This window comes from Macaca fascicularis, chromosome 14, assembly GCF_037993035.2.
Source record: "Macaca fascicularis isolate 582-1 chromosome 14, T2T-MFA8v1.1".
Lineage (NCBI taxonomy): Eukaryota > Metazoa > Chordata > Mammalia > Primates > Cercopithecidae > Macaca > Macaca fascicularis.
Window position 1 is genome coordinate 102951984 of NC_088388.1, and position 18036 is coordinate 102970019.

An 18036-nucleotide genomic window follows, 5' to 3' on the forward strand; every position below is an offset into this window, starting at 1 on the left:
CTCATTTCTCCTTGAACCCTTTCTTGCCTTATCGAGGAGCTCAATGCATTGATAGCAATGCTTTGTCCTCAGTGGGAACAAATGCCAGAATCCTAGAGATTCTAGTTTCTGTAGGACAGATAAAACCAGTACAATGTTACACATACTTGGCAAGCACAACATGAGTGGTGATCAGCTTAAGATAAAAATTTAAAACTCTATTCCTTATTAAAGTGAAATATATTTATTATTTTATATAAGTTACATGTTCTGGCAGACACAAGTCCAAAATGTGCCTTACTGGTCAAAATCAAGGTATGTAAAGGTAAGTCTGTTTTTGTGAATACAAACATTCATTGTGAAACAAAATAATCTCCTCACTTTGAACATGGGATAGCACCTTTGTTCTCCACATGCACAATAATTTACTGCTTGTTTTGGTCAACAAGAGGATGGTTTCCTTGAGTCAGTCTCTAAACATTAAGTTATCAGTTGGCTTTCACTGTGCTGGCCGTTCATCAATCTTTATTCTGATAGATGTATCACATGCTTTTTTCTCTTGATCATCCACAGTCTGTCAGAGAATCCAATTAAACTGCTGCATGTCCTTGAAGATAGCCAGTAATCTTTTTCTTTTCTTTTCTTTTTTTTTTTTAGACAGAGTGCCCAGTCCTGGCTGGAGTGCACTGGCATGATCTCAGCTCACCGTAACTTCCGCTTCCCAGGTTGAAGCAATTCTCCCGCCTCAGCCTTCCGAATAGCTGGGACTACAGGTGTGTGCCACATGCCCAGCTAATTTTTGTATTTTCATTAGAGATGGGGTTTCACCATGTTGGCACCAGTAGTCATTTTATTGTTATTGGTACAAGGTCTAGCCTTTATAATGCTAAAGTTCTTTATAAACTCTTTTAGCAGGCATGCAGCAGCAGCCTACATACTAGTGCATATTTACCACATGGTGATGGCATATGAAGAATGAGCACTTAAAGTAGGGCCATGATGTTTCTGAAAACCATGCTGTTGTTCTTCTGTTTTGCTTTCTCTGGCATCTCAGCTTGCTATATTATTTTAATCTTCTAGAGCACAAGTCAAAAGGCATATTCACTCTACAACTCCTATGACCCTTTCTCTATGTACTCACCACACTTTTTCTGCCCTCTATTATGGCACTTACTTCATAGACCTTGTTTTGTTTTCTTTACAGATAGTCCAACTTACAATGGTTCAAAACGATTTCTTTTTACTTTTTGATGGTGCTTTCAGCTGTGTATGTTAATGGTGAGCACCCAAAAAACCATTCAGTTTTTCATTTTCAGTAGGATATTCAATACATTACGTGAGCTATTAAACCTTCATTATAAAATAGGCTTTGTGTTAGATAATATTGACCAACTGTAGGCTGATACATGTGTTCTGATCATGATCATGTTTAAGGTAGGCTAGGCTAAGCTATGAAGTTCAGTAGGCCATGTGTATTAAATGTGGTTTTGACTTAACTATATTTTCCACTTACAATGTGTTTACTGAGATGTAAACCCATCAAAAGTTAACAAGCATCTATATTCAGGTGCTTCTCTTCCATTGAACCAAAAAAGTTAGAGGTAGAGAGCTAATTATCTTTTTATCCCTTCTCTTCTAGTACTTTGTCGCTAGTGTAAGCACCAAATGTAGCTCATTCAAGCTCACTTCTAAAACCATTTGACTTCAACAATTAGGAGCAAGGTGCTGCTGAAGGAAGCACAACATCGTCTTTGTGCCAGATTCCCTTTGCAAGAAATAGACACTCAATAATTACTACCTGAATGAATCAGATAACCATGGATTTTTTCAGTTTAATTTTTTATCATAAAGGCGAAACAATTCCAACTATCTTTCAGGAATGCGTAGAGTATTATTAATACCTTATACATTGAATGTTTGGATCTTACCTCAAGACTAGTCTAGGATGTGGGGTAGTGCAGAAGTGTTAGGTTAGAATTAAGAAACTAGGATTTAGAACCAGCTCTGCCAAGGATGAACCATAATGCATGAGATGACCAGCACTAAAATCCGTGAAATATAGAATAAGTGGCACACATGGTAGAGTATGGTCTTGAGAAGACTGGTTCTCAGATGCAAACATCAAGGTGCTAAGGAACATTGCCTTTGTCAAATGGGAGACAGTGCCACAATCTGTTATGAAAATTGCTAACCATTTCCCTTTAATGTTGCAGCACTAGGTGTATGATGCTTTGGGGTGGGTTGGGAGGTGAGGGGACTATAGGAATAATTGTATTATTTTTGTACCAAGCAACCAGGGGCTCTCAGCCTTTCTCAAGATTCATGAATTCACTAGGAGGAGTATTCATCCTTATGAATATTACAGCCTCACTGTGATTTTCAGATTCCCTCTTCTACAAATCAGCACATAATTATGAAAACTGTTTTCACATTTCTATCCCAATGTGGAAGTGCAAATAAATATGGAAAGAATAATTATTTTATAAGTTTTAATGAGGGACTATCAGGATACTTTAATATTAAAATTATGAAAGACACTGAATTTTTTGACTCCACATGTGGGCTTAATATCTAAAGAATAAAAACATTTACCACTTGTTTTTACACAAATTAACCTAAATCACAGTAAAAGATTCTCAGTCAGACAATTCCTGATTTTCAAGGTTTAGAAACATTGTAAAGCAATGAGTGAATGCAAATTTACTGAGCAACTACCATGTGTCCAGCACTTTGTGAGATGCTTTCACAAAATCAAATTTCATTTAATTCTCATAGCAAACCCTCATCTTAGATATTACAATTCCCATTGGACAGACGTAGAAACTGAGTTGCAGATGAGTTAAGTGACTTGCCTAAAGCCACTGGACATAAGTAGACATTTAGCACATATGTACTGGAAAATCAATGGATGACTGAATGAACATCTGGAAGGCACTGAATTAGACATGAAAGCAGTGACACCATCATAAAGCAATTCTCTGAACCCTGGGAATTCATAACCTGGGGCGATGTATAAAGTATATCTATGAAATGAAACATTTTTTAAAAAAACAAGTTAGGAGATGAAGGTCTTGAAATTTCTTTTTCTCATTTACTAGACTATGAATTCCTGAGCTTTAAACACCGTTGAGCTGCTCACAGCATGAGCTTTGTAGTCAACAAGGCCAGGTTCATGTTATGATTCTCTATTTTTTAGCTCTCACAGAAATTTTCTGAATTTTTTTCTTTTACTATGCAAAATGGGAACCCCAGTAGCTCCTGCCAAAGAATTTGTTGAGATTACATGAGTTTTGAGTGTTTGAAGCACAGGTCTAAATTCTAGCTCTCAGTAGGTATAACCACATTATTATTGAAGTGAGTAACACAGATCAGAGAAGGAAGTTTAAATCAGAAGCACCTAAAACTAGAAGGAGCTGAGATTCTGCAACTGGTGATTACTAAGGAATGGAAGGCCATGCCCACCTTGAACTAAATATAAAAAGCCAATAATCAGGTATGCTCAGTTTGATTACATAAGATGTAACACTATCCTTAGAAAGTGTATTAGTCCATTCTTACACTGTGATAAAGAAATACCTGAGACTGGGTAGTTTATAAAGAAAAGAGGTTTAATGGCCTCACAGTTATGCATCGTCTGGGAGGGCTAAGGAAACTTACAATCATGGCAGAAGGCGAAAGAGAAGCAAAGGCACATCTTACACAGTGGCAGGAGGGAAAGCATGTGTGCAAGTGCAGGGGAACTGCCCTTTATAAAATCATCAGAACCTGTGAGACTCACTCACTATCATGAGACTAGCATGGGGTAAACCATCCCCATGATTCTGTTATCTCCATCTTGTTTCTTTCTTGACATGTGGGGATTATGGCGATTGTGGGGATTATGGGGAATGGGGAGTGCAATTCAGGATGAGATCTGAGTGGGGACACAATGTGTAACTGTATCAGCAAGTAAAGACACTCAGCACCAGCAATGCCTACACATATATGTGCTCTAGGAACAGTGTAGTGTCTCCTTAAGTCTAGTGGGACATAAAGGAAAACAATCCCATAATAATTTTTCAATGCTTCACAGAAAAAAATTGGCACAGAAAACACAAGGAACACTCATTTCTCTTTAACAAGAGTAATTGCTGTGGAAAATGCACATTTGTTCATCCAGATACTAAAAGTTACCTATGGCTTTCCACTGTCAAATGGATTTTTCCACTGATTTGCATTTGAATGACATACCTAGATGAGGGGCATAACTTTGATAATGAGGGTGGGGTTAGGATATCCACAAAGATGGACAACTGCATCTAGGAGAAAAGCAGAGGTGGCACATGCACCAGGAGGAAGTTGTCCCACTGCTGAGATTTTCTTAAAATATTTCATGTGTGTGCCCTTGTAGACACACACAACATGATAAAAAATAATATGGTTTTTATGAATGCTTGCTGGTAAACAGAGTAAGTGAGGCAGCTAGATACTTACAAAACATAGGAGTCATAACAGTGGCAAAAGTCTTTAAAAGAAAAGCTTAGCAGAAGAAACATCCAATAAGCAAAATAGTGTCAGAAAATTTCTGGATAAATAGTATCAGAAAAGTTTAGTACTTGGAGATAATTTTGTAAACTTTTAATGAGTACACTGATTATACAGATACTTAAATATGACAATATTTGCCAAATACTATCTGTGAGGCCCTCCAGATCACTGATAGTTATCTTAGAGCATTATAGGGAAGACAGCAATTAATAGAAATATCTTGGTTCTGTGCAGAGTTTTGTAAGCAATTCAAATAATAATAGTAGCTATCATTTATTGAGGGTGTTAGATACTCTGTTATTACCTAATCCTAACGCAACTTTGCCAAGTGCTTATAATTAGAGTCATTTTACACAGAGAAGAAAATAGAGAACCAGGGGTCTGTAAGTGACTTCTCCAAGGCCACTGCTACTGATTTTAGGATTTGAGTTAGAATTTTATTACAAGTTTGCTTGACTCTCAAGTCCATGTTCTTTCCACTGCAACATCTTTCTTTCTTTTGCTCTATTTCTATTAAATTTATACCAAACAATTTTAATATTGATAAATAAAACTTTCACTTGGTAAAGGTACCAAATATACCACATGGTTCAGGAAACTCAATGAAGCTAACCATCTTTCAACAATAGAAACTATTATTAATGATAATGTAATATTAATAAGCAACACAAATTATTATTAATTTCTATTATCTATTGATGTCACCAGTACCTGCTTAATTTACAGAGAAGTAATTATAGATACCTCAAGAATGACTGATATGACTCACCATTGGTGTTGGCAAAAGGCTTTTAGCCAATTCTTAACCCAGGTATCAAATAAGCAGAGAGAAAACTGCAAGCACTCAGTTTCTAAAATATGTCTATATGTTAAAGCTCTCTGAATAATTTCCTACATTTGAAATCATTTTTGAAAAATCAAAACTTGTGTCCTGTTTAGCATGCAGTGGCATGACAAAGAAATAGCAATAATTTTTTTTTAAAAGAAGGTGTTCTGACTTGAGAGAATTCAGAACGAATGAAAACATTGATATAAAATATTTATTTCCTATATTTCTCAGTTTCTTATGCTAGTTATTTACCTGTAAATAATTTGCAAATTAGAGTCAAGTGTTTTAGATCTTAGAGGAAAATGTCATGGAGAAAATAATAGAATTGGTATTAGATCCTTGGAAATGGGTTGGTAACTGTTTCAGAGTTGTAAGATCTAACCGTTCAGAGTCTGTAAAAATCACATATTTCAAACGTCATCATTTGGAACTAATTTAATATCAAGATGTTTACTGCACTCAATATTAAAATACTTTTTTTGAGGCAGGGTCCTCACTCTGTTGACCAGGCTGCAGTGCAGTGGTGCAATCACAGCCCATGGTAGCCTTGAACTACCCGGGCTCAGGTGATCCTCCTACCTTAGCCTCCCGAGTAGCTGGAACTACAGGCATACGCTTCACGTATGGCTAACTTTTGTATTTTTTGTAGAGACAGGTTCTCACCCTGTTGCCCAGGCTGGTTTCACACTCCTGGGCTCAAGCGATCTGCCTACCTTGGCCTCCCAAAGTGTTGGGATCACAGAAGTGAACCACTGCGTCAAGTCTAAAACACTTTTTAAAAAGAGGAATAGATGTGAATTTTAGCATGTGTATCTAAAAATGATTACTTTTAGGAAAACAATATATTTCAATTAAGAGTTTAAAACTATTAATTTGGAGTGCCCTGATAATTTTGTTCATATTTTAATCACAACACAAGCTTTGAAAACAGGTTTCCCTCTTGCCATTATGTCTTGGATTTTTCTTTGGCGAACACACTATCATTCTAGAAAGTCAAGTTCTCTTGGAATAAGAAAAAGAACAGATCTTACTTACATTGTTTATCTCCATAAATCACCTCTCAGTAATGTCCAGTCAGGGCTGATCATTTCTTAACTTAGAAATGTTGAATTTTATGCTATGAACTTGAATAAATATACATTGTCCTTAAATTCACAGGCATATGTTTTAAATGAATTGTAGTTTAGTTTTAGTTAAACTACAGTGATAATGCAGCAATGTAAGGAGTATTTATATAGCTTACAGAAAGGACACCCATATAATTTCACCTAATTTTATGCACACTTCCTATACTCATTAGTATATCTACCATAAAAAGTAAATGCAACTTGAATTTAAAACATTCATTTTTTAAAAATTAACTTCTGGGCAGCTTTGAGGTTAAAAGCATGAGGCTGAAATTATTGGCAAAAATTGGGTTTGAAACTACAGTTATCTACAGATTTCAATTATATATGCTATCCTTTTCCCCATTACCCCCTAGGAAACTGAAAGTTGAATATATTAACTTGTTATATTATTTTCAGTCCAGAAGCTTTTCCAGACAAGTTTGAGCGTATCTATTACTTATGAATTTTTAAAATGTAGACTTTATTGCATTGACATCCTGGTTTCAACACTTGGTTGTTTTATCTGTCTCCTGTTTCTCTCTTTCCTCACCAAAACTTTTACTGTTTTTTTGACTTTGACATTTTCAACTCTTTTCTTGAAGAGAACAAAAAGCTCACTTACTACCTCACCTCCCTTCTACTAAATAAAAAGAAGCAAAACACATCATTTAATTGTAAAATATGAACCTTCATATTTTAAATATTCCTGATGCATTATAAGTTCTTTATTCAGTGTGTCTGCATTCTATTTCAGAGTTCGTAAAACTCTGTGTTTTGTATATTCACATTCAAATGTCATTTTAGAATCCTGCTCTTTGCAATCATGAAAAATGCCACTTTCCATCTGTCTGGACAAATCAGAAGAATGGATGCTCAAAAGATATTCATAAATGACAAGTTTGTTTCTGCACAACATCATTAAGACATTATTATACTGATAGAAGGAGACTTTTTGGAGATCCTGAAAAGGCAAAGTTTTATTTGACACCTAATGGACTTTCATTATCCATAGCTATTTTCCTGTTTTCACTGTTTATTCACTGCTCCCTTCCTCATACATTGGGATACAAGCCATGAATTTGTATTTTTATGTTCTCAAAGCAGAAAATACCAGCTGAAATATTAAACCTGACTTTCCTTGTTTTTGTGATACATACAGGTGATTCAGCATCAGTGGAATGATAAACAAATCAGCACATTTATATAAGAGCAGAGGCAGTGGTGACTTGCCAGGGTTAAATTAAATAGTACAAAAATGCCTTAGGGCCATTTTAAACAAGAAGAGATTAAGAAATGGAACCTAAGCCAGCAGGGGAGAGAGACCATATTTACTTTGTCACAAACATCAAGTAGTATGTCACCTTGAATGCTCTTGCAAGGTTATTTCAGTAACCAAAGACATTTTTAATAAAGCTACCCTATTCAGTCTATGAGGTGGTTTCTATAAACTTTAAAAAATAGGCTAACACTGGATTAGTAATATATTCAATCCCACAAACATTAATTGAGCATCTAAAATGTGTCAGAGACTGTTGCAAGTACTGCAGATATAGGATGAACAATCTCTCAAGTAGTGGTTCTTGACACTGGCTGTCTCTAAAGATCACTCTCCTAGGAACCATAAATAATATCAATATATTTCCCAGTCTCCCCCCATTGAGATTCTGAGTCAATGTATCTGGGGTGGGACTAGGCATCTGAAGGTTTTCAAAAGCTCCCCCAGCTATTAAATATTCAGCCAGAGTGGAGAATGATAGGAGGTGCTGGGATCCCAGATCCTCTTAGAGGAAACAAAAGGTTCAATAACAGTGCAGTAGTAGAACATACAAAGTGAGGCGGTGTCTTAAGTGCTCCTAACTTTACCAAGTTAGGGGGTGAGTAGACATCACAGGGACAGAACAAGGGACAAGGTAGGCTTCACCAAGGAAGTAATGCAAACATATTTCAGAATTCTAAGTCGCTGTAGCTAGCTAACAATTTTTGAACATGTATTAAGTGTTAGGTGCTCTTGATGGTACCAGAAGCAGTCCCGAGAAGTAGGTGTTATTGTGCACACACTGCCAATAAGAAAACCGAGATCAGGGTACCCAATAAAAAAAAAAATCACAAAACTTGTAAGTGGCAGGGTTAGAATTTGAATCCAGGCCTCCTGCCTCCAACTCAACACAATTTCTAGGGGGAAAAAAAGTAATGGATTTAGATGATTTAAAAATTGTAATATTTCCAGAAACAAGATGCCAAGAAGGGCTGTCCCTTGAATTGCTGAAGACAGAGTCAGATTTCATTGCTTGTTTGTCCAAATACTATTTTTATATAAAATTTCCTCTGGGGTTTTCAAAACGTGCATAGTTTACTTTCTTTTAAGTTGACTTAGTAGAGATCCAAACACAGCAATGTCTTACGGAACAACAATGTTTTCTTTAAATTGAATCCAATCTGAGCCCTGGAGAGATTCAGGGCTATAGTGAGCTGCACATGGCGTATCTCCATAACACCAGGGCCACCAGTGACTTTCTTGTCTCCCTCTTAGCTAAGCCATAAGCAGAAGGCCCAGGCAGGAGTTAACTGATTAGTCATTTTGGCCCAAATGTTATAAATGGTTGTGCTAAAGCAGCCCAGGTTCACAGCTCTTAAAATTATTTCAAAGTGTAGGAAACAGCTGTATCTTGGTGAAATAACTTTATATCTACAATGCAACCCAGCCTTTCAAGACCTTTTAGGGAACAGTACAATTATAACAAATCTTATCAAATAAAGCAAGGACATAACAGACTAGAAGTAATTGTTTTATTCAATAAGAGGCAATTGTATTTCATTTCTTTATTAATTTGAGTTTTACACGCCAATAAACATTCTCATCCTAAGATCATATCACTCAGATGTATGAGCTGGATATTTATTTTTTGAGTTTAAGCATTGTTTTAACTCATGACATTCTCTCTGCCTGAATGGTCCTCTCGGTTCTCCCCTCATTGTACTTCCCTGAAGTTTCTAATTGAATATATGCTCTCATACATCTCCAACCTATTCCAGACCTTCTTTTCCTCTGCCTTGAGACATTTATATCTCAAGCACATGAACCACCCAGGCACCAAGTAGATAGCAGATCTTGAAGGTAGAATTGAAATTTTCCAACAGTTTTGGCTATTGCTTTAACAGGGTTCTCTCCTGCCAACACTGACATCCCTGGACTAAATCAACCTTCGCATCTATCAGAGAGGCAAAACTATCAATTACACGAGAACTGTTCTTGTAGGAAAGAGACCGGGATCCTCATTCTTCTTCATTGCTAACTAACCATACAGACATTGGCAAATTACCTACTCCCTCTGACTTGGCTGTCTCCACTGTAAAATTGGGGCTCATAATGCCTTCCTTGCCAAGAAATAAGAAGCTGGTTCAGATGATTTTCATAAGATCTCATCCAGCTCCAAACTATGACCTATATATCTTTCACTGCACCAAACCCTTCTTAGTCTGATACAAAAAAAACACAGTTTGGACAATACGCAGAACTTCATTTGAAAGTGTTGTGAAACGTGACAACGGACTGATAGTAACCACCTGATCTAAGTGAGTTAAATATATTGTACTGCTAATCCTTACTCATTATTACAGGTTATGTCCCTACTCCAAAAATCTAAACTCTGAAATGCTCCAAAATCCAAAACTTTTTGAGCTCCAACATGATTCTCAAAGAGAATGTTCATTGGAGCATTTTGGAGTTCAGATTTTTGGATTAGGGATACTGAACCAATAAGCATAAATGTAAATATTCCAAAATCCAAAAAGCATCCAAAATTCAAAAGACTTCTGGTTTCAAATACTTTGGACAAGGGACACTCAGCTTGTACTGTTAAGATTTCTATCTGCTTATGAAGAATGCATAAGTCTCTGTCTCTTACCTTTTGACTTCCGGTCATGATATGACCTGCCTCGATAACGAGGAGTGTTCAAATACATATTCTCAAGATCTTCTTGCCATGACTCTGGATTGAAGTACTTGAGCAGATCTTCCACGGTATCAAATTCTGCAATTTTTTTGTCCAGAGCATCCGCAATGAGAGTGGGATCCGTTACTGATGGAGAGTTATAGGATACCCCCTAAGAGTGACATACAGCTCAGTGTACTCAGAAAAAGTCCATTGCTGTGAAATACAACAGTCATTCAACTATATGGAAGGAACATAAACAGGCTTCTGAGTATAAGATATCATACGTTTGAATGCCATATAAAAACAACATTGTATTGTCTTGCCATATTCTTGGATAAAAATCAATTAATTACTAAAAAGATAGTCATTCACGTTTCTGTAAATCAAATCCAAGTAGATCATAAAATTTCCAGTTTATCTTAACTGTAATCATCTAAAAATATAGATTAGATGGAAATATATAAAATTAAGTCATCCAGTTTCTTGGTTCATGGTCCCAAATCATCCACATAACAACATATAATAGTGGGAATCAAAATTTCAAACTCCTCCTACATTAGTTTTGATAATTCATTCCATTCTCCCACTTTTAATCTCCACATCCCCCCTTTACAGGTCACCTGGCATTGCAGATGATGTGTGACCAATGTACGAATCTACTCTGGAGACATTTTCATAAAATCTAGCATGTTCACCAACTTATTTACTGTCAACAAGGATAACTAACCATGAAACTGGCTCTCTTGACTTAAAAGGAGAGGATTCACATGGGGGAACATATTTTTTTAAAGTGTTATAGTTTGCTAGTGATCCCAGTTGACATTAAAACTTCTCAGGAAGACTCTTCAATGAGAAACACAACATCATTCCAAGCCTGGAAAGGATTATGTATTTTGCCATGGAATACATCTCACACGAGGTTTCCAAGCACTTACTTCACTAACCCTTGTACAATCTAGAGGTAAATGAGCCATGATTCAAACATCTCTGTTAAAATTCATGACCCATTAACAAGGAAATAGAGAGCACACAGCCTCAAATGATTTTTAAATGTCTTTCAAGAAACTACCAAACAAATAAGATCCCCTGAAGGCAAATATCTCCTATCACTAAGGGAAAATAGGAATTAATGAAAACTTGCTTTCCTTAGATTTAACTGTAGTATCTAATCAAGAAAAAATAGGTGCTATTGAGTCCCAGACAGCAAAGCCCCCAGTTTATAATCTTACTCTCAGGCAATGTTGTCTCTCTTTAACCAATCAAGGTCCAAAGGTTGCTAAGTGATTTGATGATCATCTGCTCTCAGAGTAACAGTCCCTCTTCACACACCTAAGGGGCTTTAAAGCATTAATCTACCATTGCTATAACTCAGGAGCAGTTTTCAAATATTCCCTGTAGGGGAAAGGGAGTCGAGGGAGTGGGGTGATAGGGTGAAATAGACTGATGAACGTGTCAGGCCAGCTCTTTTCTTTTACAAGAAACCATACATCTAATTTTCAGTCATCCTTGTTAAAATAAGCAGACATCCTCTTCTGAACAAACCTTACCTGCCATGCTACATTCATTACGTTATGAGTCCACTCTATATTCTGTTCAGGTGTATCCAGGTAATAACGATCATTTTTCTGGAGGCATGGTCTTTGTCATACATTATGGTAGAATCCAGAGATTTATTCACAGTTCAAGCCATGTTAAAGATGCCCTCTACAGTCATATTGTTGATATTATATAGCTCTCATCTGGGTGCAGTCATATTTGTTCCTTCTGATAGGTTGTCTCTTTAATCTAGGTGTGTGGGTGGGTGTCTGTGCTTGTGTGTATGTGTGTGTGTCTGCTTGATACGAGCTGAACCCTGATGGAAGCCCATCATTTCTGTCTTTCACATCTCTCTTGAGGTCACATGCTAGAGGTAGAAGACTTATAATTCAGGACTATAATTCCAAATCCCCATTAACTTGTATTGTCTGGATAATCTACAGTCTATCTGGCTTATATGCACCAGATGGTTTACAACTAGATTTGTGTCATGATAGTATGGGTCTAAGAACCAAAAAACTCAAAATGAGCTGATCAAATTAGAAGCATGACAACACATAAAAAATCTTTGAAATTAAAATGCTTCCCTGCTTTTCTGAAATAAAAACAGGGATACCCATCAAGCCATTCCCACACAAGTGAAAGCTTCTTGTGACAGCTCTGGGGAAAATGACTGATGGTTTTCCGGGGTGGCTCCCAGCAGTGCCTAGAACGTAGTGTGTATACAAATATCTCTCAGAGAAAGCTGTGGGGAACTCTCGGTTCCTGAGAAGGGAGGGGGAAATTTATTTATTTATTTAATTTATTTATTTATTTATTATTATACTTTAAGTTCTAGGGTACATGTGCATAACGTGCAGGTTTGTTACATATGTATACTTGTGCCATGTTGCTGTGCTGCACCCATCAACTCGTCAGCGCCCATCAACTCGTCATTTACATCAGGTATAACTCCCAATGCAATCCCTCCCCCCTCCCCCCTCCCCATGATAGGCCCCGGTGTGTGATGTTCCGGGAGGGGGAAATTTAATCTCTTCTAACATGAGGCTGAAGAGTCAATCCAAACCGTAGGTAAAATGCAAACATGTCCCTGTGTATGAGCTTTACTAGTGTTTTCAAGTTTTGATTCAGGGCAGTTGACAGAAACAGCAATGATGGCTGAGGAAATATTTATGAATGATGAGGTGACCTAATAAGACCACGAGAACATTTTGGTTGCTGAAGTAAATATTTTAAAACTATTTTTGAGAAAAAGAACTAATTGAATGTGTCTCCTTCAGCTGTACAGTAAATATGATTTCATTCAGCTTTTGTCACGTATTTATAAAAATCATTTCTGAAGTTAACTGCATTACTTTAAAATAACAATTCGTAAAAAAGAAATGCTCTGAAAATGGAAAATCACTTTCAACAAAAACAAGGTATGGTTTAAACAGAAGTTAATGGTGGGTCCAATGACCCTTGCTCCTGCTCCAGAAAGTTCTTGAACAATGGAGTTCTGAGTAAAAAAATCAGCTTGCAGTTTCTGAGAGTTTCTGAGTAAAGAAACTCTCTTACAAGAGAATTAAGCAGCACCTAGACTTGAAACTCAAACCAGAAGCTTTTGAAGTGGATCTGGACCCAGGGAACTTCCCCAGATACTCCAAAAGGACAAGAGAATGCCTCTCTTTTAAAGGACCTGGGTTATTCTTAATTTGTTAAGGGTCCTTTAAGGCTTGTAATTGAATTGTGGTTGGGGCAAGAATCATTAGACAACCCTGAGCTATCACGTCGAAGGTGCCTGAGAAGCTGGAGCATCCCTTGACCCTCAGTCAAGGTTGCAAAAACTGCTGGTGTCTGCCTTGAGTTATCAGCCTCTACTGCGACCCTCCTGCTTAGCCTGAGCACCTCTTCAGCATTATATGCCTTGTGTTGACTTTCATCTAACTGATAATGATTGCCTACACCAAGTTAGGTTCAGAGCATGTATTCTGGACTGTCGAAAGCACACAAAACACTTATTATCACCATCAGAGATCCCTCTGATCTTTTGATCAGATGAGGTTCTAGTCCAGCATCCATACCAGGTGAATTAAATAGTCACATAATTCATAGTGGAAGGAATCCTGCCATATGAAAGAGTTTTTAAAAAATCCCCCAGAGAGCAAAAGATAACATATCAATTTTAGGAAAAAACAAAAAACAAAAAAACTCTGACTCAGCCACATGGACCTACTTAGAGCCATGGGCAAGCTTCCTCTATGCTCTTGACCTTTTAGTAACAATTGCATTTATTATCTTGTATTTTATTGCTACATAAATGCTACACATAGGATTGGTGAAAACAAGGTCTGCTCTTTCTGTGCAAAGTAGATAAGGAGACAGAATACTGAGAAATGACTAAATTTAGAGGAAAACTGGAGCATGAACCATTTTACAGCTTCAGGGTGAGTTATGTTTTATATCCAAGTAAAATAGAATACATGCCTGATTTGCACTTAAGTTATCTTCCTGTAAATATTGGGGTTTTTCAAGTCTGAAAAGACCCTTGAAAATGCAAAGGTTAACATCTTCCCCAGGAATATTCAAAACCTATTTTGCAATTCCCCACTTGAGTGTGGGCCATGAACTAGTTTGATATGTTTGGACAGACCTTTAATTGGAATGCTTTGCCCTGAAACTGAAAAATATTTAAGTTATTGCCTAGCCTGAGTTCCTACCATGCTATACTGGCAGTTCCTGGAAACCTTTCTGACAGACAGGAAAAAGGGTGTCTGACATAATCCATTGTAACCTGAATGAAATGGAGAAACACATCCTGTTTGAGATCTGTCTTTTGGTCAAGCCACGGGTCCTTAATGCAGGTGAAATCCTTTTGGGGTTGACCTTAGCTGTTCCATCCATTTCTTTTGCAGGCAATAGAGTAATAAATTACTTACTGAAATAGAGCTTGTGACTGATTCCCAGTTGGTCTCTGAAGCTGCTGCGGGTTGGAAATCTTCCTGGAAGGCAAAGAAACATCTATGTGAGTCAGTCAAACCTCTGTTCAAGTCATTATGTGCATAGTTTCAACATCTCAGCCTTCTGAATCTTTTTCCAACTAAGTGACAACAGAAATAGGGCTATATTCCTGCTGAACAGGTCACCATTTGTCTTAAGCACATCTCAAGAACCCTTCTCATTCAAGACATGGACATTTTCTTGTAAGTACTGGTGACATGGAAAAAGTACAGGTAGGAATGCAAAATTTAACTTGGCCATCTACTAGCTGTGTGACCACAGATAACTGACAACCCCTCCAGTCCTTCCTTTCCTCAGCTGTAAGTGGCTAGTATGGAATTCTTATATTACAGGGCTGTTTTGAGAATTGAACGCATTAATTATGTAACTACCAATGGCACCGAACAAAGTGTTTGATTAAAGAATAATAATTATCATCATTATTGACATATAGTGGGTTTAAACTAGGTTATGCATTATGTTCAATCTTGCCTGCTGACCTGGTCCCAAATATTGGTGATCTTTTCAAAGACACACTAACTTCCAAGGGGTTCTTCTTGACTCTGTCAACAAATACAAGGAAGGATGGCAGAGGAAGAAAATCACTGGTAGTGACTAAGTACTGCCCATTTGGGGAAGGAAGGCCAAGGGCAGACCTGAAAACATTAGTTATCTCAGATAAGCCTGAGTGGATGTGTGATAGCAATGGATCACACAGAAAAAACTTCTCTTAAAAGGCAAACTTGTCTCCCATTTATATATAACTTCCATATTAATTACTACAGCACCAGGAAGTTTAAAAAACATTAAGGGGGCCGGGCGCGGTGGCTCAAGCCTGTAATCCCAGCACTTTGGGAGGCCAAGATGGGTGGATCACGAGGTCAGGAGATCGAGACCATCCTGGCTAACACGGTGAAACCCCATCTCTACTAAAAAATACAAAAAACTAGCCGGGCGAGGTGGCGGGCGCCTGTAGTCCCAGCTATTCAGGAGGCTGAGGCAGGAGAATGGCGTAAACCCGGGAGGTGGAGCTTGCAGTGAGCTGAGATCCGGCCACTGCACTCCAGCCTGGGCGACAGAGCAAGACTCCGTCTCAAAAAAAAAAAAAAAAACATTAAGGGAAGGAAAACAAATTCTGTCGTTTTTACAATCCACAGATGGCTTTCTGACCTTGGCAAAATAAATTACTTTAGTAAATTTCTTCCAGCCTTACCAGGGAGTGGAAGGTATTTTCAGAGGATGCTGAGAAATGTTCAGCCACTCTAGTCTGACAGCATATTTACCCAAGTATACCTACTGAATGAGAGCTTAGTATCAGGTGTAAATTTCATTAACATTTTGAGGAGCTGGAAGTACATTTGTTAATTGGTTATGATGAGGCTGGCTTATATATAAATTTCCTGTGTTTAATAAAATTTCAGCTGATTACTGAGAGAGAACTGAGTCAAATGTGGGGTTCAAAGAATGAACAGGTATTAGAAACTGACTAGATAATGGGTTGACAGGTGCAGCAAACCACCATATATCCCAGAACTTACAGTAAAAAAGGAAAGAAACTGACTAGACATCATTATTCTAATCATTTTTTTTTTCTTTTTGAGACCGAGTCTCACTCTGTCATCCAGGCCGGTGTGCAGTGGCATGATCTCGGCTTACTGCAACCTCTGCCTCCCAGGTTCAAGCAATTCTCCTGCCTCAGCCTTCCTAGTAGCTGGGATTACAGGTGTGCATCACCACACATGGCTAAGTTTTGTATTTTTAGTAGAGATGGGGTTTCGCCATGTTGGCCAGACTGGTCTTGAACTATTGACCTCAGGTAATCTACCGACATTGGCCCTCCGGAGTGCTGGGATTACAGGCATGAGCCACTGGGCCTGGCCTTGTTATTCTAATCTTAATCCTAGGGAAGATAGGAAAGAAACAGGAAATGTGGTATCTGTACTCTGCAAAACAGAATAGACACAAAAGGACACTGAATTCCCACAGGGGGAAAATGTGTATAATCAAATGAAGGCTGGCATTTATATGAGTCTTCATAAGTTGGTGATCAGATAAGACTGGGCAAGAAGCCAGAGAGCCAGTGGCTTCTCCATGCCGTGATGAGACTATTGGTGGAGGACATATGCCGGGTAAGGTAATGACATGAGCAATCTTCAGATCACAGAATTTTCATTTTCCCTTGTTCATTCAATATTTGTTAATCACCTGCTATTAATACTTTCTAAGCTGTTGATAGGATCATGAGGAAATAAAAACTATTCCTACCTTCAAGGAATTTGGAAAAATTTCACATAGGAAGTTGATTTGTTGGTAGAGTCTTGGAAGATAAATAGATGGGTCTTGCAGAAAAGGTGGGTAGAAGACTCAAAGGGAGAGCAATGCTTAGACAAGGTGAGGAAAGTATACAGAAAAATAAACAACTTACTGGGGAAAGTATGAGTCATGTTGGGCATAGTGTGTTCGAGGTGCCTACACTATATACAGATGGAGATGTTCAGGGGGAAGTTTGCTACATGAGAATGGACCGCATGAGAGAGATGTGACCTTGAGATACAGATTTGGGAAGTATCAACACAAAAATGCAATTCAACCAAGTAAAGGGTTATGTTGACCATGTGTTAAAATCAGAAGAGGGAAAGTTTTAAATCTTGGAACTGGAAATAGTTTTAGAATTATCTAGTCAAATCTCCTTATTTAAACAATAAGGAAACTGGTCAGGAGCGGTGGCTCACGCCTGTAATCCCAGCACTTTGGGAGGCCGAGGCAGGTGCATCACCTGAGGTCAGGAGTTCAAGACCAGCCTGGCCAACATGGTGAAAACCCATCTCTACTACTACTACTACTAATAAAAAAATTAGCCGGGTGTGGTGGTGTGTGCCTGTAATCCCAGTTACTCGGGAGGCTGAGGCAGGAGAATTGCTTAAATCTGGGAGGCAGAGGTTGCAGTGGGCCGAGATTGCACCATTGCACTCCAGACTTGGTAACAAGAGGGAAACTCTGTCTGAAAAAAAAAAAAACCATAAAAATAAATAAACAAATAAATAAGGAAACAAATGCTTAGAGAGATAGTTGATGTGTTCTGTATCATGTACCCATTTTCTGGCAAAGCTAAGACCACCAAAGCTCATTTCTAAGTAGAAAC

The 18036-nt window shown here is 37.8% G+C and overlaps 1 protein-coding gene across 5 annotated transcripts in view; it reads right to left on the minus strand.

Moving 5' to 3' along the window:
• PDGFD (platelet derived growth factor D) overlaps positions 1-18036 on the minus strand; it is a 247808-nt gene that overhangs the window by 23841 nt on the left and 205931 nt on the right. For all 5 annotated transcript variants that reach the window (XM_074015137.1, XM_005579479.4, XM_005579478.4 and 2 more), the window contains 2 exons: positions 14834-14896; positions 10350-10548 (listed from right to left, as the gene is read on the minus strand). In XM_074015137.1, coding sequence (XP_073871238.1) covers positions 10350-10548; positions 14834-14896 — 262 coding nt within the window. The remainder of the gene's footprint in view (positions 1-10349; positions 10549-14833; positions 14897-18036) is intronic.